The sequence below is a fragment of the Mus caroli genome, unplaced genomic scaffold, assembly GCF_978045245.1.
Source record: "Mus caroli unplaced genomic scaffold, Mus_caroli_1 scaffold_15, whole genome shotgun sequence".
Classification (NCBI taxonomy): Eukaryota; Metazoa; Chordata; class Mammalia; order Rodentia; family Muridae; genus Mus; species Mus caroli.
Genome location: NW_028227270.1, coordinates 97,288,394 through 97,314,852, shown reverse-complemented (window position 1 = coordinate 97,314,852; position 26,459 = coordinate 97,288,394). Strand labels below are relative to the sequence as shown.

General features: G+C 41.1%; 1 protein-coding gene across 5 annotated transcripts; it reads left to right on the top strand.

The window, feature by feature from the left end:
- On the top strand, window positions 1-26,459 carry Slc17a3 (solute carrier family 17 member 3). Of its 5 annotated transcripts, XM_021179864.3 has the most exons (14): window positions 4-245; window positions 1,103-1,298; window positions 7,681-7,805; window positions 10,622-10,833; window positions 11,501-11,734; window positions 12,106-12,193; window positions 17,698-17,784; window positions 20,940-21,058; window positions 21,179-21,340; window positions 21,816-21,945; window positions 22,039-22,186; window positions 22,457-22,547; window positions 23,309-23,445; window positions 23,533-26,459. In XM_021179864.3, the coding sequence occupies exons 2-13, from the start codon at window positions 1,291-1,293 to the stop codon at window positions 23,441-23,443; spliced, it is 1,539 nt and encodes a 512-aa protein (XP_021035523.1). In that variant the 5' UTR covers window positions 4-245; window positions 1,103-1,290; the 3' UTR covers window positions 23,444-23,445; window positions 23,533-26,459. The 5 variants fall into 5 exon arrangements, with proteins under 5 accessions (XP_029324479.1, XP_021035523.1, XP_021035529.1 ...); XM_029468619.2 differs by lacking the exon at window positions 11,501-11,734 and having other exon boundaries at window positions 1-245; XM_021179867.3 differs by lacking the exons at window positions 4-245; window positions 1,103-1,298 and adding an exon at window positions 2,121-2,787 and having other exon boundaries at window positions 7,698-7,805.

Genomic DNA, 26,459 nt, shown 5'->3' with positions numbered 1-26,459 from the left:
GCCTAGAGATAACAGGCTTCTGTGATTGCCTCAACTGGGCACTGATTTCCTCTGAGATGTTGGTCCGACATGGAGCCATCCTACAGATAATTATTAAGGACAATTGTTCACACACTTAAGGAAAGCATTCCTTGGATATTCAAATCAAAGTGAGGATGTGTGCACTCTATTCGCTCCGAAGATTCTCATGTCAACACAAAGTAGTTTCCAGCTCATCAGAGAGGAAAAGGTGTAATCTCTAAAAGGTGAGTAAAATGATCTAAGTCAAAGAAATATTTCAATTCACACTCAAATGTTTAAAAACTAATTGTACAGGTGAGGCAAAATTGGATTTTTTTTTTTCAGTGTAGAAGCATGTTGGGTCTTTTTGTTTATGAAGTCAAACCAAGTAAAACGTTAAGCTCTAATTTCACATGGTTAAAACCATGAACATTTTAAAATAAAGTTAAAAATTAAATTATAAAACTAAGCCACATATTCCAACTTGGTTAATTTAGAATTAGAAATACGTGAATTCTAAAGTTGTTGATTATTTATCCCAGAGTTCAGAGTTCTTTAAAAATGACTCAGGGAAAAATAATTGACACAGGAGGAAAAACTCATAAGACTCCATAATGAACTTAGACCTTTCTACCTTTAAATTTCAGATGTGTATATGAGCTGTGTCTGTACTTCTTTCTCTTACAGACAGTGAAAGATTGTATACTATGGAGATCGTATACTACATATGCTTAAGAAAATCCTCAGTCCCCAAAGCCCAGACTTCTCAAATTATAAACCTCAATGACAGATCCAACAGCTCCAGTCAGGAGCTCCAGTCAGGGCTTCCCGCTATGGAGAAGTGGTTTGTCCTCTTACAGTACTCATACAAACACAAAACCAAAGGAGATGCCTTGAGAGCATAAAGCAGGACAGGACTTAAAGCCACAGTGAAGATGAGCTACCAGAAGAGCTCAGTGCACACAGAACCCAGATTCCTTTCTGTAAATGAGTTTGACATCAGTGCTCAGGCTGAGTCACAAGCCTAGGGGCCTCTGGAGAGGTAGAGTTTTTTTGTTTTTTGTTTTGTTTGTTTGTTTGTTTGTTTGTTTGTTACCTATAGGAAACAGTGGGTTTGAAGTACCACCTCACCTTTGAGACAAGGACAAACTCCTTCTTCACGAGCTTGGAAGGCAGTGAATCTGTTGTCTACTTCCAAGCTATTGGCAGGATCTTCTAAAGAAATGAGCAAGCTTGGCCTCTGGTGTGCTGGTGTGGGTGTTCTGAGCTCAGCCCCTTTGTTGGAAATCAATGTGGAGGTACCTCAAAAAGCTAGACATATAGGACTACCATATGATCAAGCCAGGACACTTCCTGAGAATATTCTCAACAGACTCTATGTTCTACTGTAAATTTATTTACTCATTCATGTTTATTGCTTCTCTGTTCACAATCACCAGGAAATGAAAAGGCTTAAAATTTCTTATCACCTGATAAATGTGTAATGATGCATGGAAGATTATTCAACCATAAAGAAAAATCAAACTACAAAATTAACAGTTTGGTGCATTTCTCAGCCCTCATCAGGGAAGCTTCTTTTTATAGTATAAGGTGATTAATACAAAGACCCACGGCTTGTCAAAATCTAGGGAATAAGAGACTGTGGTATGATCAGCTTTAAAAGGGCATCTGTGTCACGTTCTTGATCATAGGCTCAGGAAGCATTGTAGAAGAGGCATCTTAAGCACCAATGGTAGTGGACATCTACTGCAAAACCTTATTTGCCAGACAAGACAGCGCTGTTGCTCACAGCAGCTGTGGCTGTAAACACAAGACCTAAGCAAGGTCCAGTCAGCCAAAAACTCACCACAGTCAGGGCGGGAGCTCATGAAGTCTGACCCATGGCCAAGGAGCAATTTATGACTGCTAGCCGGCGAGAGCATCAGTTTTCTTCAGGGATTCAGATTCTAAGATGCTATCCATATTCCATTAGATAGTTCAACACCCATGAACACACAGACAACACTAAGTGACTCAGTACAGAGGAGGAGGAGGAGGAGGAGGAGGAGGAGGAGGAGGAGGAGGAGGAGTGAAGCAGCATGAACTTGAGAGGGAAAAGTGACAGTGGGGAATGGGAGGAATTTGTTGGCAAAAATGAGTAAGGTCTGATCACAATGCATCATGTGCATGTATAAAAGTTTTAAGCAGTTACTTAAGTGAGTTAGAAAACTTGCCATTGTACATGGTAACATGTGTACAAATTGAGATGTAAGTACGAGCATTGTTTTTATGTAGTTTATCAAGAAACATAGAAGTAATTAAGACAGGAAAAAAATCATGGGGAATAAATACTGAATTTATGAGAGAAGCTTGTGGGTTTTGTCCTTTTGATTTGGTTAACAACGTTACTAAATAAGATTATGGCCCACATAGTTCAAAGAAGGAAAAGAAAATTAAAGACCAGACCAAAAAAAAAAAAGGGGGGTAAAGTACAAAATGTGTTTAATTTGTAACTTATCCCATTTCAAACCAGAAAAAGGAAAAGTCTTTAGAAACACTGCAAGGAAATGTGGCCAACGACTGCCTGCAGGTGTCAGACCCAGTAGATCCTTCTGGGGTGCTGGCAAGACACTGGATAAGGAGGGAAGGCTGTGAAGCTCACAGCTGAAAGCAGGGGGTGCTTCAGCCTGTCATTAATGATTAATAATTCGAGTCATGGAGTGACACAGAATACTGAGTGGTCTGGCAAGAGGTAAGAGAAGCCTGTCCAGAGGAAACACAGGAAGGCCTACCTCAGGCACTAAGTTGGTAAGTCACTTACTTTCATTGGGTAGCCAAAGATCTGCACTGTCCTTGAATACCAGCTGATGGTTGCTATACGTCCCTCCTCCAACTTTAAATGTTTTCCTGCTGACAAAATTTAAAAAATGTTCATACAATGTAAAAACCTATGTCTACAAAGGCAATGGGGGGAAGAAAGAGTGAGGAAGACAGAAAAATGGAGGGAGAGGCAAAGGGAAGGGGGAAGGGGAGGGGGGAGAGAAGGGGAAGAAGATAAGGGAGGACAGAGAAAGAGTGGGAGGGGAAAGGGAGGGGAAAAGAGGGTCCAAGAGGGAGGGGAAAGGGATGAGCATACAGAGACAGTGGGCAAGGAGAGGGAGAGGAGAGACTGGAAGCTGAAGAGTTTGTGCTAGGTCACCATAGGAATTGGTGGAGACAATGGCAGCTGTGGAGACAGATCCAAGAAACACATGCTATAAAGGAATGTTTTTAAAACTTTTATGTAGTCACATAAAATCATGTATGTGTGTAGAAGTGACTTGTCCAGAGAATCAAGGGAGGTAGATCTACCATACCCAACAGAACTTTTTATTTAAAAAAAAAATTGAAAGAGAGAGAGACAGAGACAGAGAGACAGACAGAGAGAGAAAGGTAAGGGGAGAGTCAAAGTGTCTCATGAACAAACATCAGTTCTTTTGCTAATGAACTCAACGGCCTAGGAGAAGAGAGTCAGTGAGTTTTCTGAGGTCCATGGCCTTGCCTGGGTCCTGAGTCTACAGCAGTGGTTGTAACTACTCTTGTTAGTCTGACAGCTGCTGGGGACATGAAGGACAGTGTGAGTATTGTGAAAACCACTCTAGATAAAATGGTGTTAGCAATCACTTCTTTGCCTATTACATCATCAATATAAAAAGCACACAGCTCTTACCTTACAGCAAACATGACATTATACTGGAGCCTTATCTGAGAGACCATGGTCTGGGAACAGAGATTTAGGTTATGCCAGATGGCCATGTCCCAATCTGGGAGCCGTCTCATGAATTTTATAGTTTTATAGAATGACAGAAGTCATAAATCAAGGCAAGTTTAAAATACACTAGAGTCTACATAGAGAGGCAGACACTGCAAGATGGGGAAGTTTTTCTGTAGGCCTCAGATGCTACCTGATAAAATTCCTAGACTTTGAATTGGTATAAGCTAATAGTATCAGTATCAGTATCAGTATCAGTATCAGTATCAGAATCAGAATCAGAATCAGAATCAGAATCAGAATCAGAATCAGAATCAGAATCAGTAGCAGTTGTTAGCAGTAGTCGTCGTCATCATCATCCTCTTTAAAAATCAATAGATTTCAAAAGGTTATTTATCAGTCATGGAATGTTAGTCCTGACACTAAGTAGAGGTGGGCAAGAAATGGTTGTTGAAGTGGCTAAGTCTATCCCAAATTAAGATAACTGGCCTCTGAACTTGTACTATTTCATCTTGTCCACACTATTACAGTTCTAACCAGTGAATCAGTCTTTGTAGACTCAGGTGCCTTCCAGGAACTCTCACTGACATTGCGAAGATGTATGCCCTGTCCCACAGAAAGTATTGATCTATTCCTTAGTCAGCTATGCTTCAGCCATGTGACTACCACGGTTTTCTGAAGAAGTGCAGCCTTTCATAATCAAATTCATTCATTGCCCAGATTCTCATCCAGATAAATTAGGAGACAGAACTATAGCATAAGAGAAAATAAGGTTACTCTTATGCAAGAATACTAGATTAAGAAAACCAATGAGGTGATATGAACCTTAACCAAATTAAAATGTCTGAGAGGGGACTGGAGAGGTGGCTCAGGAATAGAGTGCTTCCTGTAGAGTGTAAAGACCTTACTTAACTTTCCAGCACCCACGAAGAAAGCTGGGTTCTGTGGCATTTGGCTATAATCTAGAGAGGAATGTGGATCCCAGGAGCTCCCTGCCCAAACAGTCTTGAATTTTAGGTTCAGTGAGAGATCCAGTCACAAAAAATACAGTGGAAAGTAAGTGAGGAAGACCCCCAACTTTGCCATCACATACATGAGTATACACATCCATCCTCATGTAAACATGGCTCCTCCACATGCATGTACATGCAAAACAAATGGCTGGGGTGCACTGCTGAGATACAATGCTTGTATAACATATATGAGGGCCTGAGTTTGACCCACCACATTAGCCAAAAGAAAATGAACATTTAGAAGAAGAAATGGGGAAGGGAGACCATTGTTGACAGTTGCCGAGGTCATCAGAAGATGGTGGGTGGCTGAGGGCAGTGGGAAAAACGTAATCATAGAGTTCTAAAACTGGGAATCTACTCTCACAGCTACATTTACTGACAAAAGATCACAGCACTGGGTGTCGCTATTTAACTCATGGGAACACCGCTCATGAAAATAGGGTAGACCGTGTTCAGCCTGGGACAACCAAGCTGCGTCACCATTAGTTTCAGGTGCCCTTACCTTTGTCTCTTAGGAAAATATTTCCCAGTTTTTTAGTGGGGAAGCCAAGCACTTTCTCTAGAAATCAAAGGCCAATCTTAAGCCTTTTACCATATTTGTGTGTGTGTGCGCGCGCACGTGAGCGAGTGTGTGTGTGTGTGGGGGGGAATATACTTGAGACACAGCTTGGGGGAGTCACTTTTCTCATTACTTCCTGTGGGTCTTGGGGATCAAACTCAGGTCATCAGTCTTGGTGGCAAACACACATGTCCACTAAACCATAATGGCAGCCCACCAAAAGCTGACTTTTAAAATGGTATGGTACATCATAGAATTAGAATGTCCAATGTTGAGAAGAGTCAGTTCCTTACATTTTTTTAAAGATTTATTTATTTTATGGACATGATTACACTATAGCTGTCTTCAGATACACCAGAAGAGGGCATTGGATCCCATTACAGATGGTTCTGAGCCACCAAGTGGTTGCTGGGAATTGAACTCGGCACCTCTGGAAGAACATCCAGTGTTCTTAAACACTGAGCCATCTCTCCAGCCCAGAGTCAGTTTCTTAAGGAAGATATATCGATAGCAAATAACGCCACGAAAAGATGGCCTTCTTCTCTAGAGAAGTGTAACTAAAGCCAAGACGAAACACACCAGCTGCCTTCTGGAATGCCTCACATTTCAAAGGCTGGACATACCAACTGATTGTGTGGATGCCTCAAACACTGTTGCTGATCATGTAAAATGGCACAGTCAAATTGGAAAGCAGTGGGCTAAATTCCTATGAAGATAGATATGTACTTGTTGCACAACACAGACATTCTGTATTTGGTATTTGTCTAAAGGAAGTAAAAAATGCACAGCTATACAGAGACCTGGACATGGGTATCTATAGGGGCCTCATTGTAATGTTCAAAAATCTATGAATATTACAGTTGGTCATCCAAGGAAAAATGGTTGTACAAAATGTAATATAACTGTTCAGTGACAACAAAGGACCAAATCACAAATATGTACAATATGCATAAATTCTCAAAACAATTATTCCGAGTTAAAAGGGAGCATTCCTGCATTGCTCAGTTTCCATAGCACATCTGGGGAATACCGATTACTGCTTGTCATCCAAAGCAGGCTACCATAACAGGAGAGGGCAAGCAGGGCAATAGCAGGGCTGTTCAGTGACACTACTTATCACATAGGATAAGTCAGATTATTCATAGCCTGAACAAAAGGTTTTTCTTGAACTAGTCCACTAGTAAGATTGAGCACTGGACATTTTACACATCTCCCAGTTCTACACAGTGTTCTACATGGTGGTTTCCTTTGGCCTAGAGACCTTACTATTGTACCATAGCAATGAGCACACATGGAGAAGACGAGGTCTATTAGTTGTTCAATAAACTCTACAGACATAGCATCAACTTCTAGAAAATACCAATATGGGATCTGAATTGCATGGCCTGTTTATGCAGACTTGCTTCTCTTTGACATCCATGGTGAATTATATGGGGTAGCAGCATGGGAGTCCTCCAGGGCAGTAGAATGCAACATCTTTCAGGACTTTGCTATTAACAGCAGACAGAGAAACAGGCATTTAGATTTGTTCCTGTAGCAAAGTAGATCAATATGAACCTGTATTGGAACTGGGGAGAGCCTAGCTCCCAAGCCAGAGCTCTTCAAGCATTCTGTAGTGACTCTGATAAATCCAGTGATAAGTAGTTCCAGGCCATAGTGGCAGGATGCCTATTGTATTGAAGTGGGAGATAGTAGCCAGCTGCACCCCACCTTGCTCCCCAGGTAGATGGAATGAGCCTGGTTTTTGACTGCTTGGTACCAACTCTTCAAAGGTCTCAAATGCATTTTCTTTTAACTAACACCTATGGATTATATATTGTCCTGTTAGACCACAGATCATCTAGCTTGTGCATTCTCTCTCTCTCTCTCTCTCTCTCTCTCTCTCTCTCTCTCTCTCTCTCTCTCCTCTAGGTCTCTAGGACGAAGAGTTGATAAGAAAATATGCTGCACTGTGCTGTGGTCTTCAGTCCCCCTCTCATTTACAGCTGTGATCAAATCCAGCCCTGCCCCCTACCCCTAACTGACAACATTGAGTTACACTAAGCTTGCCTTCCTGACTTCTGGTCCATATGCCAAGGCAAACTAGATCATGCAGTGTTCACCAACTTGAAAGCCCCCTTTATTGTCTAGAATTGAAGTCCCACTCCTACTGCTATGATACTCTGTCTCTTCTAATGCTTTCCCATATTAGGGTCTCTCTGTCTCTCTCTGTCTCTCTCTGTCTCTTTGTCTCTTGTCTCTCTCTAACTCTGTCTCTCTCTCTGTCTTTGTCTCTGTGTCTGTCTCTCTGTCTCTGTCTCTCTCTGTCTCTCTCTCTAAATACAGCTCAACTGAAGGGTAATTTCATGTCGGTTCTTTTCTTTTCTATTTTTTCTGAGAAACGCTAATTACCCAGAAAGGAAAAAAACCACAATGGCCACAGTGGTAGAGATGAGCCCTACAAGTGAGCAGAGTGAGTTCGTCCTAGGTACGCCAGTGAACAAGAAGACCCCTGCCCTGAAAGGTAAACTGTGCACAGCTGCTCACTCACTGGCTTTATGGTGCACTCTTTTCTGTAATGTATTTATATAAAACAATGGATTAATCATCTTTACAGTTTTGATTCTTTTTGAAACACACTAACATTAATGCATACTTCACAGTTATGTGAAGGCAGGAAAAACACTCTTAGAAGAATAGTTTTTCACAGTTACTTTCTCATTTTTATCCATATGAATTTACTCTTCACAATTGTTAACAACGCTGTTGGCAGACAGCCTCATGTCCCATTCCTTTAATATTTGCTTGCAATAATGCAAACATAATTGTGTAGCTTAATTAATGTAACAAATTACATAAATATCCTAAATCAAAGAATTTTTGTAAGCTTAATTTACCAAATATAATATCACTGCATCTATTCTACACGATTTTTATACAATTCTGTACTGTATTTGCTATATTTTAACTTGCTAAGCTATCTTTTTTTCAGTATTGCTTTATAAGATTAATAAAACCTTATTCTTTTCAAATATTATTAATTCTTTAGAGTTAGCACCAAGTTAGACCAGTGAATGGGTCTCACTGCGGCATTTCCCTCCATGTCATGACACTTCACTCACCTTCCTCCTCTCTACCCTGCCCCCGCCCCACCCCTTGCTCCCCATGCACCTCTGGCTCCTTTCTCCTCCTTCCTTTGATGGAATTCTGATGATGTGAAAGCAGAAGGGATGACGGTCTGGAGGAAGGACAGGAATAGAGTGTTACACTTAAGACCTACTTGGTGCATTCCAGCAGGTCCACCTTCCACGTTTACTTACCTTTGAGATAGCCCAGGCTAGTCTCAAGCCCATGGTCTTCCTGGCTCTGTCTTTGTCACTCAGTGATCCCTACAGGCATATCACCTTAAAGTCAATAGCCTGAAATAACTGTCTTTACCACCTCACTATCATATGGAAGGAGATGCGGACAGGGCCTCCAGCAGCTTGGCTTCATTTCTTTTCTGAGTCTCATCCTGTCTCACTCTTGCACAAACCCCTCTAGTGTCCCTCACCCTATTCAGAATAAAAGCCACAGTGCTTCCGGCAGCACATGAGACCTTCAAGACCAGGTTCTACTTTTGGCTTCCTCTGCTTGTCATATTCACCTGGTGTTGGCAGTCACTCCAGGCAATCTCTTTCTACTTCAGGGCATTTCCACCTTGTGGAGTGTGCTTTCCCCTCAGACACCCACATAACCAGCTCCCAGGCATGTCCCTGGGACTGGACTTCTTCTTGTTTTACTTTCTGCACAGCCCTGACACTCTCTAAGACAGACTTACCGTTCCGCTCTCTCTGTTGTTCTCCTCCCCAGATCACGAGCTTTACCAGCTGTGTGCTGCAGCAAGTGTGTGCTCAGTAAGAACTGAAGGCACACGTCTAAGCTGGCCAGCATGGCTTAGGAGAGTGGCCAGTCCAACTCTGGTCCAGTTCCCTGAAGGGAATCCACTGACTTGTTCAGGCACAGGATGAGCTGGGTAGACCTAGGCTTCCCTGGGAGACAGTCATTAATTTGGTCTGCTGAAGTATCCATGGAGAACACTGGGAGCTCTCTGTGACACCCTGAGGAGATGCTGAGTTCTGAATACTCAGCTTATTTACCACAGTTGCTACCTAATCTACTTCTTGGGGTTTGGAGAGAGAGAGAGAGAGAGAGACAGAGAGAGAGAGACAGAGAGACAGAGAGAGAGAACAAAAGTGCTCTCAGCTGAAGTACATCTGTATGAATACCTGTGGCCAGGTGAACACAGCTTCCTGCAGTCGTATGATTTCCCTATTATCAAGCTGTTCTATCTAATGTGTACTGTCAGGACAGCTGCCCAGTGCAGTGCTGCAGGACTTTCTTAGGAGCAGTAGAAGGAAGCTTTCAGCTATTAGCCAGAACTCCTCAGAGGCCCGTTTCTGGGCCAGTCTCTCACTTCACTCACAAATGCATGTGTTCCCTGTGTTTTCTGTTCTTTGGACATCGCAGCCAAGCTCTGGGAAAGGGGGAAGAGGATATCACTTCACTGCTGTGCTAGCTTCTTTTTCCACGACAGCTTCACTACAGGTTCTCAGCACTTGATGGGACCCAAAATCCCTAGTGAGGAAATCTTTCTAGAACTTTAATATTAAACTTGATTTCTTTTTAAAAAAAATTATTACATTTCAAATGAAAGTTTGTCCTCAATGCCTGAGGGTAAGTAAAATTGTCTGCCTCAAACTTTATACTTTATTTGCATGCATTAGGCATGATATGTAACAAAAATTATATTTGTGATATGTAAGATAAACATCTGTGGCATATTACTAGTTATACATACTATATATGTACATATGCATGTAACTTACATATAAGGTATTATGCATTGTATAATTATATATGTTTATCATTTAATGTACATTTTACATTTACCGTGAATCATCTCATCGGCTCTAAAACTGAATGATTTAGGTATGGGACAGACAAAATTACAGGAAGGAGAGATAGCCCCAGTGGACACAGGCTCTGTATATCTGTAGTATCAGATGTTGCTTGGATCAATTCAATCATCTGCTGCCTTTGAATCTCCTTTTGCTCACAGCAGCAGCATCAGAAGTGTCACTTAAGTCTTTAGGTGGCGGCAGTCAGTAGTGACTTTCTACATTATGTTTCTTTTTTTGAGATAGGTCATGTTAACTAGCCTCAAACAGCAGCCAACCATGACCAAACTCCTGATCCTCCTGCCTCCACCTCTCAAGAAAGTCAAGCTTTCTGTTATATCTTGTGAAAAACTAATGCTAGCTCAATAAAGCAAGCCATGATGTGATGTCTTGTTTCCAGTCCCCAGTTTATGTTCCATGCGCTATGGAATCGCCTTCGTCACACATTTCTGCAACTTCACACTGATGGCACAGAATTCTATCGTAAGCATCACCATGGTAGCCATGGTCAACAACACCGACCACCCACCCTACCTCAATAGCTCTACTGAACAGCTTCCTGCTGGTTTAAGTGGTGATCAGCATGAAGCCTCAAAGCATCTTTCTATAAAGGTAGACAAAGCAAAATTTGTTTGTTTTCCCAGTCGCGTATGTGTGTGTGCCTGTGTGTGTGCATGTGGGACCCAAGGTTTGAATGTTAGGTTGTGCTAACTGCCCAGTGGGTCCCAAGAATTCCCGTTTCTGCTTCCTCAGTGATTGGATTACAAGCCACAGTGGTGGGCTTTTTATGTGGGTTCTGGGTTTTTTATGTGGGAACTAAGCTCTTAAGGCTTGCACAGCAAGCACTTTACCAACTGAGCCATCTCTTCAGCCTCTGGACTCAAATTTTTGCTATTTGCTCTTTATATTTATTTTTCTAGAGTTTATACCTTCAAAAGCCCTTTCGACAGTTCTGGGAGGAGAAGCCAGGGCCTTCCACATTTTAGACCAGTTGCTTTATAACTGAGCTGCTTTCCAGCCCTCTCCCTTTTCTCTTCTGTTCATTCCATTTTTTTTCTGAAAGAGCCTCATTAAGCTGTCCCAGCAGGCCTTGAGCTCACTTTGCAGCCCAGGCCAGCCTTGAATTTGTGCTCCTCCACCCTCAGCCTTTTGAATAGCAACCAGGCCCGGCTGTGTTCAAAATTTTTAATTGAGAAAAATGTGGATCTAAGGGGTCTTCTTAGAGAAGGTAATTACTTTCCAGTGTGTGGCTCACAGAGGCATTTTATGTTTCCTAAAGGCCCCTGTGTATAACTGGAGTCCTCAAACTCAAGGAATCATCTTCAGCTCTGTCCAGTATGGCATGATGCTGATGCAAGGTCCTGGAGGATACTTGGCAGGGAAAATAGGAACAAAGAAAGTGGTTGGAATTGCTCTGCTTGGAACTTCATTGCTCACTCTCTGCATCCCACTGGCTGCCAATCTTGGACTAGTTTTTCTCCTGGCAACTCGAGCAGTTCAGGGCTTAATGCAGGTACCAAGTATCTCAAGTATTTCCTTTCGTCTTCTTCTTCTTCCTCCTCCTCCTCTTCTTCTTCTTCCTCTTCCTCTTCTCCTTCTTCTTCCCCTTCTTCTTCCACCTCCTCCTCCTCTTCCTCTTCTTCCTCTTTTTTCTTCCTCCACCTCTTTCTACTTGTCTTCTTCCTCTTCCTCCTCCTCCTAAATGTAAACCAGGCTGGCCTCTAACTCACAGAGATCCACCACCTATCTGCCTCTGCCTGTTGAGTGTTGGACTTAAAGATGTGTGTCACCACAGTCAGCCTTAGATATTGAGTATTTTCAAACTCTGAGCTGAATATTTCTACATAGTACTACATCAACATATCTAATTATTTTTTATTTCAGGGCATTGGATATGGGGGACAGTTTGCACTCTGGCAGAAATGGGCTCCTCCGAATGAGCGCAGCCGACTCTGCACCATTGCCTTGTCAGGTAAAGAGTGTTGTCTAGATGGGTATTTGTCATCCTAGTGCTTCCTACTGGGCTCCGAAACACTTTTTCTGTTGAACAGTCCTTTTGCTGATTCTAAGAAGTGTTTATATAAATTAAGGAAACCAATCCTTTGTTTGTGATGTGATTTATTTTTCCCCATGTTATGATTTGCGGCATACCATTGCTTGTAATATGACTTCTCACTTTTAAAAATGTCTTTATGTTGCTAAATTGATCACTATTCTTTTGTGGAATTTGAAGTTTCTACTCACTCATGGTGATGTTGTAAAAGCAATTATCCATGTTTTTAATGAATCTGTAGGGTTTCATTTTTATACATTAATTCTTGACAATCATATCAAATTTATATTCTCATTCCATCTGACATATGGATTCAACTTAATGATTTTTGGAATTGCTCTAAATTTTTCTGAGAATATCTTCCCTTTAAAAAGGTTTTATTACCCTTATTTACTTACTGTATATACATGTCACAGCATACAGTTGGAAGTCAAAGAACAACTTCTAAGAGTTAATTTTCTCGTTTACCTTGTGGGTTTTAGGAATCAAACTCATGTCATCAAGGTGCTTGTCTTGACAGCAAGCTCCTTTTCTGGATGAACCATCTTGCCAGTTCCTGAGACTTTTCTCTGAAAATGACCTGTTAGCGTAATATGCCCATGATAAACATTCTGGAAGCAGAGCCCTAAAATATACTAGGGAAAGTGGAGAACATATGCTATAAATTAACAGTGGCCACTGTCAAGGCCAGCACTGAGTAGAAAAAGGCTAATGCTATGGGCAAGGTGTGTGTTCAAAGATAATCACCAACTCTTCAAGTCCAAAACCATGAGTTAGCCACATACATTAGAGGAGCCTGCTGACAGCAGGCCTTGAAAGCCCCCTCGGAAACCCAGAATAGTAGTATCAAGTGTGTGTCATGAGAGTTCACATTTGCTGACAGAAAGAGACTATGCAATTTAGACAAAAGAAATTTGCCTCAGCTACCCAACTGTGAGAGTATCTTAGAACACAAGACAAACCAGGGAATAAAAGCATAAGACTGTGGACACAGCAGCTGGGGAATTAACCCAGCCAACAGGGAATAAAATGCATGAATGTAAGCTTATATAATGACAAATGCATGCAAGGTCAACACTCAGAAGGCTGAGATAGGAGGATCGCCACACAGGCTAGCCTGGGCTAGGCAGTGAGTTTCAAGCCCTCAACTCAACAAAACAAACATAAAACAAAAAGCACAAACTATTTTTTAAAAAACAGAATAAAGGCCATGAGTTCAGTGAAGACCCAGTAACTTCCTTGCCCTTCTCTTACTGATCTATAGGGCCTAGACCAAAATGAGTCAGCTGACATATTTAGGGTAGTTCACATATCTCAGGAGCCCACAAGCCCACAGGCTTTCTTGAGGAACTCCAGGGAGAAATTCTTTTCTGATTTCAAAAAGCATTGGGAACATGGCTGCTTGAAGGCGGCATAGAGAGAACTGATGGAAGAGTCCATCACAACAGAGCCTCCTGAGCCTACCTTCTTGCCTCAGTAGGACTGATATCACTTCCTGTGATGGTGATGTCTGGGCTAAAAGACAGGAGATCTCTACCCAGAAGTTAGAAAAGCACCAGCCTAGGGCCCAAAGGACTACTGCCAGCCTCCAGTGCAAAATACATTGCATGTTCCTTGTAGGCATGTCTAACCTTTGACATTGTCACCTTGCATTGTCATCTACAGAGTTCACACCTGAGAACAAGACTGAGTGATTAACACATGAAGTCTCATCCTGAACTAAGTTGCTGAGTCAAGTTTTCTTTAAGGATGTGGTCCTGGTGTGGTGACCACCCTCTAGCTAAGGCTACACATCCAAGAGTACATAGGCCACACAAATTGGACTTATGGTTTAAAGATAATAGGGCACAGTTGGGTGTGTTGGGAAGGACAGATGGACCTAAGAAAAATTAGGGAGAAGGGAAATATGATCAAAATAAATTGCATGATATTCCCAAAGAGCTAATAAAATGAGAAAGAAAAACAATCATAGACTATCTCATAATGTTTAAGTAAGTTTAAGATTTTATGTTAGACTGTATTCATAGCTATCCTGGGGTATAGGTGGTCTGTGGGTCATAGCTCAGATATGCTTTCAGGGGCTACAAAAGATGCATATTGGAAGGGAATTTTATAGCTACACAAAGAGCTTTGGAACTAAGCAGATCAAACAAGACTTGTAGCTCATGCTTAAGGTTAATAGGTGATGGGAATAATAATAATAATAAAAATGTGTGTTAGCTTAGCCCAGAGCTCAGAAAACAGACAGGCAGGCTCTCAGAGCAAATTGAGTGCCTTCATTGCACAACTTTCTGAGTTACTTTAAAACATGGAGTGAAATAGAGAGAGGAGAGAAAGGAGGGAGAGAGAGACAGAGAGAGGGGAGAAAAGGAGAGAGGTGGACACACACACACACACACACACAAATGGGGGAGGGAATGACATAGTTATCTAATGGGAGATAGGAGGCTAGCATATGGAAGGGCCATCTGTTCTCAGATGCCTAATTATACTCTGTCTTTTTGCCTCAGCCTTCTCACCAAAGGTGTGCTTATAACAAATGAAGTTAGAATGTCCCCAAAGGACAAACAAGAAGTCCCCAAAGGGATGGCATCTCGAACCAAAGACACCTGCTAGCTCTATGAGAAGGACATGTGGAAGAGTAGAGCAGGTCAACTAAAGAGCTGGATAATTGCTGGGGTGTTTTTTTTGTTTGTTTTTGTTTGTTTGTTTGTTTGTTTGGTTGGTTCTTGAATACCTGGGGCAGAATGAGCAGCAGCATAGGCCCAGGCCTTTGCATGTATTGAATCAGAAGTGCTATGCTGATAACTCTGTCCCTTTAAGAGGGGTGAAAAGCCAGTGTACAGTACTTATCAACGCCTATGCTAAAGAGACCCCTGAGATATCAATCTTAAGATACAGAATGAGGCGGAAAAGATGGATACAGTCAATGTCACAGACCCCAGCACTCCAGGGATATGACACTTCGCATGCCTCTTCAATGTTCAAGATCCCAGGCTTTGGGAGTTTTCCCTCACAGAGAAATACCAAAATGTACAGAAGGGGGCTCTAAAGAGATAAGTATCTGTTTTGGTTTTACTCCCTTTTTATTTTCTAGAATATTGAAAAATATTTTAACTGTTAAATCTTTTGAATTGACACAAAATTATATATATATATATTATATATCATATATTATATATATACATATATGTCATATATTATATATATATACATATATGTCATATATTATATATATATATACATATATATATATATAATATATGACATTATACCATGAGATATTTCAGTACATGTGAATGCTTAATAATGTTCAAATCCAGGCATAGCCATTCCCTCCAGCATTGACCATTTCTCTTTAGTGAAACTATTCAGAATTCTTTATTTTAGATTTTGAAATGTGGTATGCTATCGTTATTTACCCTCTGCCTGCTACTCTGCAAGAGAACACCAGAACTTGTGCTTTGTTTACAACATGGATTCTATGCTATTGGTATTGCATGCAGATGGGTAGGAGACAAGAGAAGAGAAGAAGGTGAGGGTGAAGAAGGAAGAAGACATTCACTTAGGAGGCCAGGCTTGAGGTAGATTGGGTGAAGGCAAGCAGACAGGAAAGAACATGACCTTGCTTGGATAGCGGACTCTGTCTTCCCTTATAATCAAGGTAAAGGCAAAGGTTTAGGTGAAATGGACTGATTGGGTGGACCTGGTGGTAGAAAAGGTACTCACTTCCACCTTTCTTTCCATTCACTCTGGAACTTGGAATTCTCTTTCAAAAGCTGCCTTTCCTGTTGTTAAAAGGCCAACCTGGGACAGTTCATTTAACTGTGACTGACTGCATTTGATCAAATGCCAAGTTTGATTGCTGACATTTAAATGAGATAGCATGGACAATATGCTTCAGTGAACATGAATTAAAAAAATAAGATCCTAACAATTATTTCTACCTTGCAGTGTAAGTTAAAAAGAAATCCAAGCAAAAGAGTAAATCTATAGGCCATAGATCTGATTGCACAAATGCCTGTAAGTGCTGACTGTGAAATACACTGTTAATAAAGTTAAGGACGGAAGAACTGTGGCCAGCAAGCCCTACACAGGGACTATTCACAATGCACAGTCTGTAACTTGAGGCAAAGGGAAACAATGGAGAAAAACAGAAAAAAAAAAAGACAATAAATGATAAAGTTGGTAAATAGTGAAAGACTCAACTCCACTAAAAAGAACATAATTAAATATTAGAGTTTTTTATCATTTATATTGGAAGAAAAGTGCCTTAAATTTTTTGAGGCTATTAGACACTATCAAGGAGAGGAGAAGGAAAGAACTATGTGTCACTTTAAGTTGAACAGCTTTCAGCGTAGCGCTTTTGCAGTATTTACCAAAATGTAAAGCACACATAGCCATTGAGCTGGCAGCTCATCCTCTGGTACTTTAGTCACAAAAACAAATTGTGTTTCTATTCAGAAATGAGTAATGATGCCTGTTTAGAGTTAAAATCTACCATGCAATGGAGATCTTTGTAAGAGCAACTGATTAATGAAGATGAATGTTGGGACTGGAGAGGTGGCTCCAGTGTTAAACGCATGCACTGCTCTTGCAGAGGACTCCAGTTCTGTTCTCAGCACTCACGCCTCCACTGCATCCCTAGGGGATCTGCATCCTTGTCTGCCTCCATGGGCATTTCATTCACATGGACAGTCTACTCCTGCCACACACTGCAGACAGACATATAACGTAATTCAAAAATAAAATCAAAAAAAAAAAAAAAAGAAAAGAAAAGAAAAAAAAAAACCTGTTACATAAAACCCTCAGGCCATTATGATCTTGTTTATTTTAAAATAACAACTCTGTATAAATATGGAACTTGACAAGTTGGCTAAACATAAAAAGCTTAGAATTATTTGCAAAGCTGTGAACCAGGAGGGAATGTGCCTACTATATATTAGATGCTCTGTGAAGTTGTAGAAATTAAAACAGTGTCATTAGCATATGTATGGAGAAGCAGCTTCCTGTGAGTGCATTTACAAAAGCATAAAAGTGCAGAGGAAAGAAGGTGAGTGACTGTTTCTTGTTCAACAAATTGATGTGATGCTTATCTTCAGAAGGGTAGAGAGGGTAGAAGTGGAGAGTATACCAGAACCTTGGCTCTTCATGGTGCTTTATTTCTATAATCAATGCCTATAACTATAAAATAAGACAGCACAAAAGGTAGTATGACAGTCACCTGAATGTCACTTGGGAATTTTAAAGGGGGGGGGGGAAGACTTACCAGAGGTATAGAAATTAAAGAACTAGTCTGAAGGGCTTGCATTTACATATGCATATTCTGTGGTTTGGTGGCTTCTTCATGTTCATCTGCCAGCCTATATTATCTGTCTAGTGGAAGGCAGGGATCCCATCATTTTCTTTCTGTCTCTCTGCAGGAATGACATTGGGAATCTTTACTGTCCTCCTTGTGGGTGGCATCATTAGTGAAGCCCTTGGGTGGCCCTTTGTCTTCTATAGTTTTGGTAAGCTGCTTGCTGGTTTCTGAAATATTCAGAAATGTGCTTTTAAGTTTGTGCATCTATGTGTACTCTTCTAAAGGAAGAGAGTCAAAATATAAAAGTGTTAGGGAAACAAAATATTAAAATATAAGGAATTACTTTGCTAGCTGTCTTAGGATTTCCATTGCTGTGAAGAGACACCATGACCAAGGCAACTCAGGAAACTTACGAGTTTCACAAAGGACAACATTTAATTGGGACTGGCTTATAGGTTCAGAGATTCAGTCTATTATTACCAAGGCGGGAAGCGTAGCACCATCCAGGCAGGTGTGGTGCTATCGAACAAGCTGAGAGTTCCCCATCTTGAACTCAAGGCATCCAAGAGAAGACTGAGTATCCTCAGGAGAAGGGTCTTAAAGCCCACCCCTACAGTGACACACTTCCTCTAACAAGGCCACACCCACCCCAATAAGACCACATCTCCTAATGGTGCTACTCCCCGGGGCCAAGCATATTCAAACCACCATACTAGCCAAGATGTGAAAATCCTCTGGCTTCATATAAAGTGCTGCTCTCCTGCCATAAGGCACAGTCATCAGGATGCCACTGTGCCTTGTAGGCAGGAGGGGGAGATTTGGAAAGCAGTGCTTTCTAAGAGACAGAAGAAAAACAATCCGAGGAGGTAAATGTAGCCATGGGGTTTGTCTTGGTTAAGCATAGCAAAGGGATAGAGTCCTTAGCAAGCCTTGAAGTTTCCAAAGAAAAGAATACATCAAACACTGACAGTAATTTGGGATAACTTCACTATTGGCCCCAAGACTTTCATTTAGCTAGAAACTGAGAAAGTACAGCTTCACCAACAGTTTCCACTGGAGTGGCTTTGCATTTTATTTTCAAACTCTCCGTCAGCTTGTTTTATTTACAAGCCTGCTCCTCTTCCAGACAGTGAGTATCCTGGAGACAGAGATGAGTTATTGTCAGGTCTCAAGACTCTGTAGAGTTCACAAAACATGAAAATACTAGTCCACTGATCATTGGGTGGACATATTAATACCAAACAAAGATTACTTTGTATTATCAACTCAACAAGAAGAGACAAGAATTTGAGATACATATGCACCCAAAAGCAGAGCTCCCAAGTGCACCATGAAAAACCTGACTGGATAAGGTTGAGAAGTAGCCTGGTTGGTAATGTTCTTGCCTAGGATAAAGTCATGGGTTCAGTCCCCAGTACCACAGAAAACTGGGCATGGTGATGCATACCTCTAATCTCAGTACTCAGAAGGCAGAGACAAGAAGATCAAAAATTCAAGGTAATTCCGTACTATATGGAGAGTTTGAGACCAGCCTGGGATATGTGGAGCAGTGTTCTAAGGAGTGGGAATAAGAAAAGAAAACAAAACCTTAAAGAAATATCAGGCCACCTTAGCCGAATCTGTGAGCTCCAGAGTCAGAGATCATGTGTCATGGAAATAGGATGGAGAGCAATCTAGGAAGACGTCCAGCTCTCTCTGTCTCTGTGTCTCTCCCTGTCTCTGTCTCTCTGTCTCTCTCTGTCTCTGTCTCTGTCTCTGTCTCTCTCTCTCTCACACACACACACCTAGAAAAAATATTCTAGAAGAAAGCAGGGAAATTTTATTTGTTCTTTAATTAACCAAAAACCCTCCTAAATATGACACCAGAAATATGAGCCATAGAGAAAATCAATAATTTGAAAATCACCAGAGTAAAAAAAAATATGTCATCTTCAAATGGCATTGTTAAGACAATAAAAGGGCAGACTAGTTCAAGGAGAAAATATCTACAAAACACTTAATCAGATGTTTTTCTAAAATGTGTAAATAATTTTCAAAACTCTATGAGAATGTAAAACCCTCAACTGAAAAATGGACAGAAACATTTTACCAAATGCATACACAGAGAACACAGATATATGACCAGACACCTATTTAAAAACCTTTAGTCATGGGGATATGAAAATTAAAAATCACAATGGGCATCTCCATATACCTATTAAAATGACTAATACTGAAAAACATTGACAGTGTTAGGCTATCCCTCAGACCTGTGACCCCATTCCCACAACAAATAAACAGGAAATGTTGAGACAGCTTGTTTGAAAACTGAGAAGAGTTCACAATGAACTTAGGCAATGCCTTAGCCTAGAAAATGTCCTAACATGAGAAGAAGTAGATTCAATATACCCAAATTGTGACAGCCCAGCACAGAGATACCTACACATCCACATTTATTGCTGCACTGTTTACAGTATCTCAGGGATGGAACCAGCATAGATTTCTAGAAACAAAAAGCAGATAAAGACAATGTGATACAGATACACAGTGGAATTTTATTCAACCAGAAAGAAGAATGGAATTATGCTATTTCCTGGAAAACTGATGGGACTGGAGATCATCATATTAAGAGAAATAAGTTAAATGCGGAAAAACAAGCCACATATTTTCTCTCATTTGTAGAAACTAAAATTCTTTACAAATGCACATCTGTCTACCTATCTACATACATGCAAACATACTTAGGTTATAACATACATATACATACTTACATACATACCAGCATATATACATACGTACTTGGGTCATAACATACATGTACATACAAATTTATATGGGTCATAACATATATATGCATTCATGGGTGATAACATCCACATTGGTCATGAACATATATGTATACATACATATATATGTATATATACACAAACACATACACATATATGTGTGTGTATATATGTGTATATATATATATGGATCACAACATACATATATGTACATAAAAGCATATAGGCAGCTAAGAGAGATTAGTAGATGGTAGGAGGGAAAGGGACAGGAATGACTAAGTAAGGGATAGGAAGAAGCTGACATGATCAAAACATGTGATACATTTAAGAGAAATTATTAAGAACCAACATTACATACAATGACTACTACACCAATTAAAAACAAAGACAGTGCAGGGTTTAGTAGTAATGAGTCAAGGAAGTGCTGACAGATGTACTGTGATATCAACACATGGGAATCAGGACAGAAGGTATGTGGGAACTCTGCGCTATCTTTGCAACATTTAAACAAACTTAATATTATTGCAAAATGTAAAGTCCACTTTAGAAATGATAGAAATGAGCTCCCTGGTGAGCTCTCCTTTCTCTCTGCTTGCAGGAGCTGGTGGTGTGCTCTGCAGCCTTCTCTGGTTCATTCTGATTTATGATGACCCTGTCTCTCACCCATGGATAAGTGGCCCAGAAAGGGAATATATTTTATCCTCTCTGAACCAACAGGTACATATAAGATCTCTAGCATCTGCAGAAACCTTGCATCCACATCTGGGCTCCTAATGGTGGCTGAGACTCTGAGCCTCGTGTTGATCTTTCTACTCAGACCAATGCATTTCTTTTCAGTTCAGCTCAGAAAAGCAGCCACTTCCCATCAAAGCTATGCTCAAATCTCTGCCTCTCTGGTCCATGTGTCTCTGCACTATGACCCATCAGTGGCTTGTTAACACCTTTGTAATGTACACTCCAACCTACATCAGTTCTGTATTCAAAGTTAACATCAGAGACGTGAGTAAAATTCACTCCATTCCTTCTTCATGTTTGCATCATCTGTCACAGTAATTCTATCTGCAGGACATTGAATCCCATTACCCAAAATACCTTGATTTAAAAAAAAGAATCATTATTTATTATTACTGCTATAATGCTTTTTATATATTTTTCATAATTTTTCTTTAATTAACAGTCCTTGATATAGTATTTTCCTTTTTTTTCCTTTTTTATGAGATATTTTCTTTATTTACATTTCAAATGTTATCCCCTTTCCTGGTTTCCCCTCTGAAATCCACCTATCCCCCCCCCCCGCCCCGCCGCACTTGTTATTTAAAACTAATGATAGACAGCACTTTTGCTGGGAGTATTACTTAAGAGGTTGCCAGGTTTCCTGGGGGCGGGGCGGAGGGGAGATGGTTTCAGCATGTCAGGATGTTTAGGAGATTACCAACACGTTTTCTCCCTCCCTTACCTAGTCTTCTCTCCTCAGAATGGGTTCCTGTCTTCTCTTCCCTTTATTGTTGCCTGGGTCCTTGGTATCCTGGGAGGCCAGCTGGCAGATTTTCTACTGAGCAAGAATTTTAGGCTCATAACTGTGAGAAAATTCATCACACTTTTAGGTAGGAACAGGGATGTGGGATTTGCATGATGTAAGCATTCAACAGTCAAAGAATGCATCTCACCCTTGCATTTGTCTGTTCCACATTTCCTAGGAAATACTCCTCCGGCAGCCCTCATTGCGGCTCTGCCCTATATCCAATCCAGCTATATTACAACAATTATATTTCTGACAATTTCCTGTGGACTGTGCCCTCTATGTCAGGCAGGAGTCTATATTAATGCGTTAGACATTGCTCCAAGGTAAGATTCTTGTATCTATTCTTAGTTCACATTTCCTGGGGAAAACGCAGTCTATAATGTTCTGGGAGCCTCAAAGTTTGGAAACAATAAATCGTAAGCATGGATTGTGGCTGGGCCTAGGGTGAATTGGTGAAATATGCACTTGTTAAATCGCTTCTCATTGAATATGCATGCCCCAAGTCCTTTTGGATGGATTCACACATAAAGCAGGGCTGAAAGACACTATCGGGTGTGTCTGGATTTAATGTGGGCTATTGCTGTCGCCCACAGGTATGCCAGCATTCTCATGGGAACATCAAGAGGATTGGCACATTCATCGGCTGTGCTGGTACCCATTGTTGCTGGCTTTTTCCTCAACCAGGTAGTTTCAATTCCAAGACAGATTTTTAAAATACTCTCCCACGTGTATTTGCAAGAGCAATAGCTAAAGAATATATTCAAAGGTTCAGAAAGAGTGCTCACTTCACTTTGGGGTGACCGTGACTTGTGGAGTCAAATGAACCAGAGTTGAGGTCATTTCGGAACTAATCAGTGAGCCACTTAGAATCTCCATTTGAAATGGCAAACAGGGCCACAGGAGAATGTTTCTTGCCAAGCCATCTGAGGCTGAATTTTCATTCCTGTAAGTAACCAGACAGAGAGAAGAATTGGAGAGCAGGCATTTTATACATGATGTGTCCTGCTTGGCCTTTCCTTCTCAGATCAGTTTGGAAATTAATACTATGACCCTCATCTCCTAATGCTTAAGCTGAAAATCCGGTAGAATGAGCTTTTCTGCCCAGAGGACATAGCTCTGAAGCCAGAGGTCTTTTTCCTACATTGCAACATGGACAGGGGAATCTTAGAGCCAGTTTTAGCATGGTGGTTGTAGGCAAGATTGGACTACAGAGAATATGTGTGACACTTTAATGATAAAGACAAACATAGCTCTATAGGTCAGTCATGAGGGTCTTCAAATCTCTCGTATCAAGAAAATTTTGAGCATATTTTGGAGTTCTTTTCTCTAATTATCAAGGCACTTTCTAAAAACTGAATTTCATCAAGAAAGCCCTCTGGAAACTGTCGTCTGAATTAGTGATTCAGTTTCATAGGAAATACATATTTTGGGTCTTGTGTTCCCAGGACGCTGAATTCGGGTGGAGGAATTTCTTTTTTGTAGTGTTTGCAGTTCACCTACTTGGCTTAATCATCTACCTCGTGTTTGGGAAAGCAGATGTTCAAGAATGGGCTAGAGAGGGGAAGCTCACTCGTTTGTGAAGGTAACAGACAATGATTTTGGTAGAGTTACAGTCACAGAAGCAGGCCATCCAACTGTTAATTTCTTTCTTGTCACTTTCCGTCCTCAGCTGTCCCACTTGCTGTAAAGAAGTCATTACATATGCTGGCTCCTATGTGGGAAGACTTTCATGAAAAATGATGTCAGATATTTTCCCCCTTTCATCCAGACTTCTTTTGAAGAAAATATGAGAGGAATAAAGCATCAAGTAAAATGATAAGAAGGGACCAGGTTGTCATCTTTGAATCAAGAATTTGGTGTGGATATGGTAGTTTCAGTTTTTTAAAAGGCCAAAGTTTATGGACCCTTGGTCCAGAGTGGTAATCTTTACTAGAGAAATTATTTATTTTCTATTTGTCAGGTTGAATATTCATTTCTCGTTATGCCTGTGGTACTGGAAGAAGAGTAAGCCCTCTTTGACTGGCTTTCACTCCTACTCTGCAGTTTCTATTTCCTGGGTTGGCACTGACACATGTTCCACACATGGTCCATTCTTCTTCACTGTGCCCAGGCTACTGGAGGATGAGTTGCGTGGCTTGCGCCCACACTCCCTTGTCTACTGGCTTCAGCCAGATTTTTGATGGGGAAATGAAAATGTAGTCTGAGGAACTTAGCACAGAGGGTCAGTGCAGTCCCTGGCCCTGAGAGGCAACCCCCTTCTGTGTTACTGGTAACTTCTTCCCTCTATTTGTTATTTTTGTCTTCGCTTGTGCCATCTCTGTTATTCTCTAGAACCTGTTGTGGTTTTCTTGACCTTTGCCTATCCTGTGCAAATTATCTTTCCACTGTCCTGAAACTGCCTAGTGTGGCTGTCATCTCTCTTCTGTGAGATATGCCTAATTTGTGGTTAAATCACTCATAAGGATCGAAAGTAAAACCGACTTAGTGTTTTTGTACAGTAATGGTTTGTAGGTGTCTGTGGGTCACACCAAGTTCAGAGACCCAGGACAGCATTAAGAACTGTTCCCCATGCTGACCTTTACTGTCTATGACAGAGATTACTGCCCTCAAATCATATCCTACAGAGGTGGTGTAATACATTCTGAGTACAGATCAGGGCAAGATTGGAGAGGCCAACCATGAACAAACACAGAAATGACTGTGATCTCGGTATGAGCTCTGATCTGTCTGTTGGGACACTAGAGTAAGTTAAATATGGTTTCCTTCTACTGTGCAGAATCAGGTGTAGTAGCAGAGGGACAGACAGGAGACACAGATGAAGATTTGCCATCCCATGCAAAAAACTCTGAGAGGGTCTCATGTGTGAAGCAATTCCAGGGGTACATATTAAATGGGCAGCCCTACTTCTACAAAAGCATAAAATCAGGAAACAGGATGCATTCTAAAGGGAGTACCCTGACTGCATATTCATAGAAAAGCACAAAGCACAAAATTAGAGGAAGGTGTGTGGCTAATGCATGTAGTGTTCCTGTGTTATGGGAGAGAGTTTGAGAACATTATATAAGCAGTGAAGTAGGGCTCATAGCAATAGCTACATGATCGCTTCTCGGCCTTTTGGCTAAGATCAAGTGTAGCAATAGCTACATGGACAGATCTTTCTAGATGGAGCATTTTCCTATAATTTCAGAATTATGATGACACGTCAAATGATCATCTGTATGCTGGTCTTTAAAACAGCAGTTTTAGGGACTGGAATAAGGCAGGACACATTGAAATGAAGAGAAGAGGGGTGGGAAATGCTTGTGTGGAAGAATTTGAAGACCCTACCATTTAACTGGATGGATGGTAGAGAAGACAGACAGAAGGTGAGAATCCTAGGGCTGGAACCTGCTAGACAAGATAGACTACAAAACAGAGACTGCAGAAAGATGATCTCTGATCAAAGGAAAGATAATGAGCTGACTGAAGTGGGCTGAGTTCCTGGAAAGGTCAAGTAGCCATAGGCTCAAAAGACTAGACTCCACCGTTTGTCCCACATGCCTACCAAAGAGATCACTGAGTGGTGGTAAAGGACAATGAAAGAAGATTAACTTGACATGACCACATTGGAAGCAGTGTCCCTAAGTCTGTCTTCAAGGTGCCAGTGGTCTGTTGGTCATTGTGTCAGCTCTGGTCCTTGTCTCAAGTTCTAGAGAAGTTGACATTGCTGTCACCACTTGAGAGGAGTAATCTGAGTTCCATGGAGTGATGACACCTGTTCCAGGGTGCAGCCTCGCCACCTGAGGAACTGCTAATTCCTCACTTGGGAGCAGGAGATTTATCCTGCAAACTGTAGTTTGGCTCTTTTATCATAAAGATGTTCATTACCAATGCTTTAATCCCAGAGTTCAACGCAACTGCAGAAGAGAATGACTGTCATAATTAGGTTTCTACAGCTGTAATAAAACACCATGGCCAAAACAATGTGGGGAGAAAATAATTTATTTCACCTTACAACTCTCAGGCCACACGCCATCACCAAGAGAAGTCAGTACAGGAACTTAAGACAGAAACCTCAATGCAGAAACTGAAACAGAAGCCATGGGGAAGTGCTGCTTACAGACTTGTTCTCTGTGGGTTGTTCATGCTGCTTTCTTATATAACTCAGGGCCACCTACCTGTCCAAGGATGGCACCACTACCAGTGGTCCAGGTCTTCCAACATACATCATCAATCAATAAAATATTAATCAAGACTTGTCTATAGGCCTGATGGAAGCTTTTTCACATCTGTGGTTCTTCTTCCCAGATACCTCTAGCTTGTGTCACCTTGATAAAGTAAACCAACCAGGACAATGACTAAGGAGAAAGCTGATTGTTCTTGAGTAATAACAATAGCTAACATTATGGACACTCCAAGAGTGGCTTAGTAACATGATGAAGGCTCAACCATGAGCAACAGGTTGGGGTTCAGTTCTGAGCAGTCTAACCCAAGAGACTGTGCTTGGAACTTCTGCCTCACACCACCCATGAAGGTGTGTTCTACTTGGATCAGGAACATTTGCCAAAAGTCAACAAACTGTACCTGTCCTTTTATTAAATCTTTATGACAATCCCA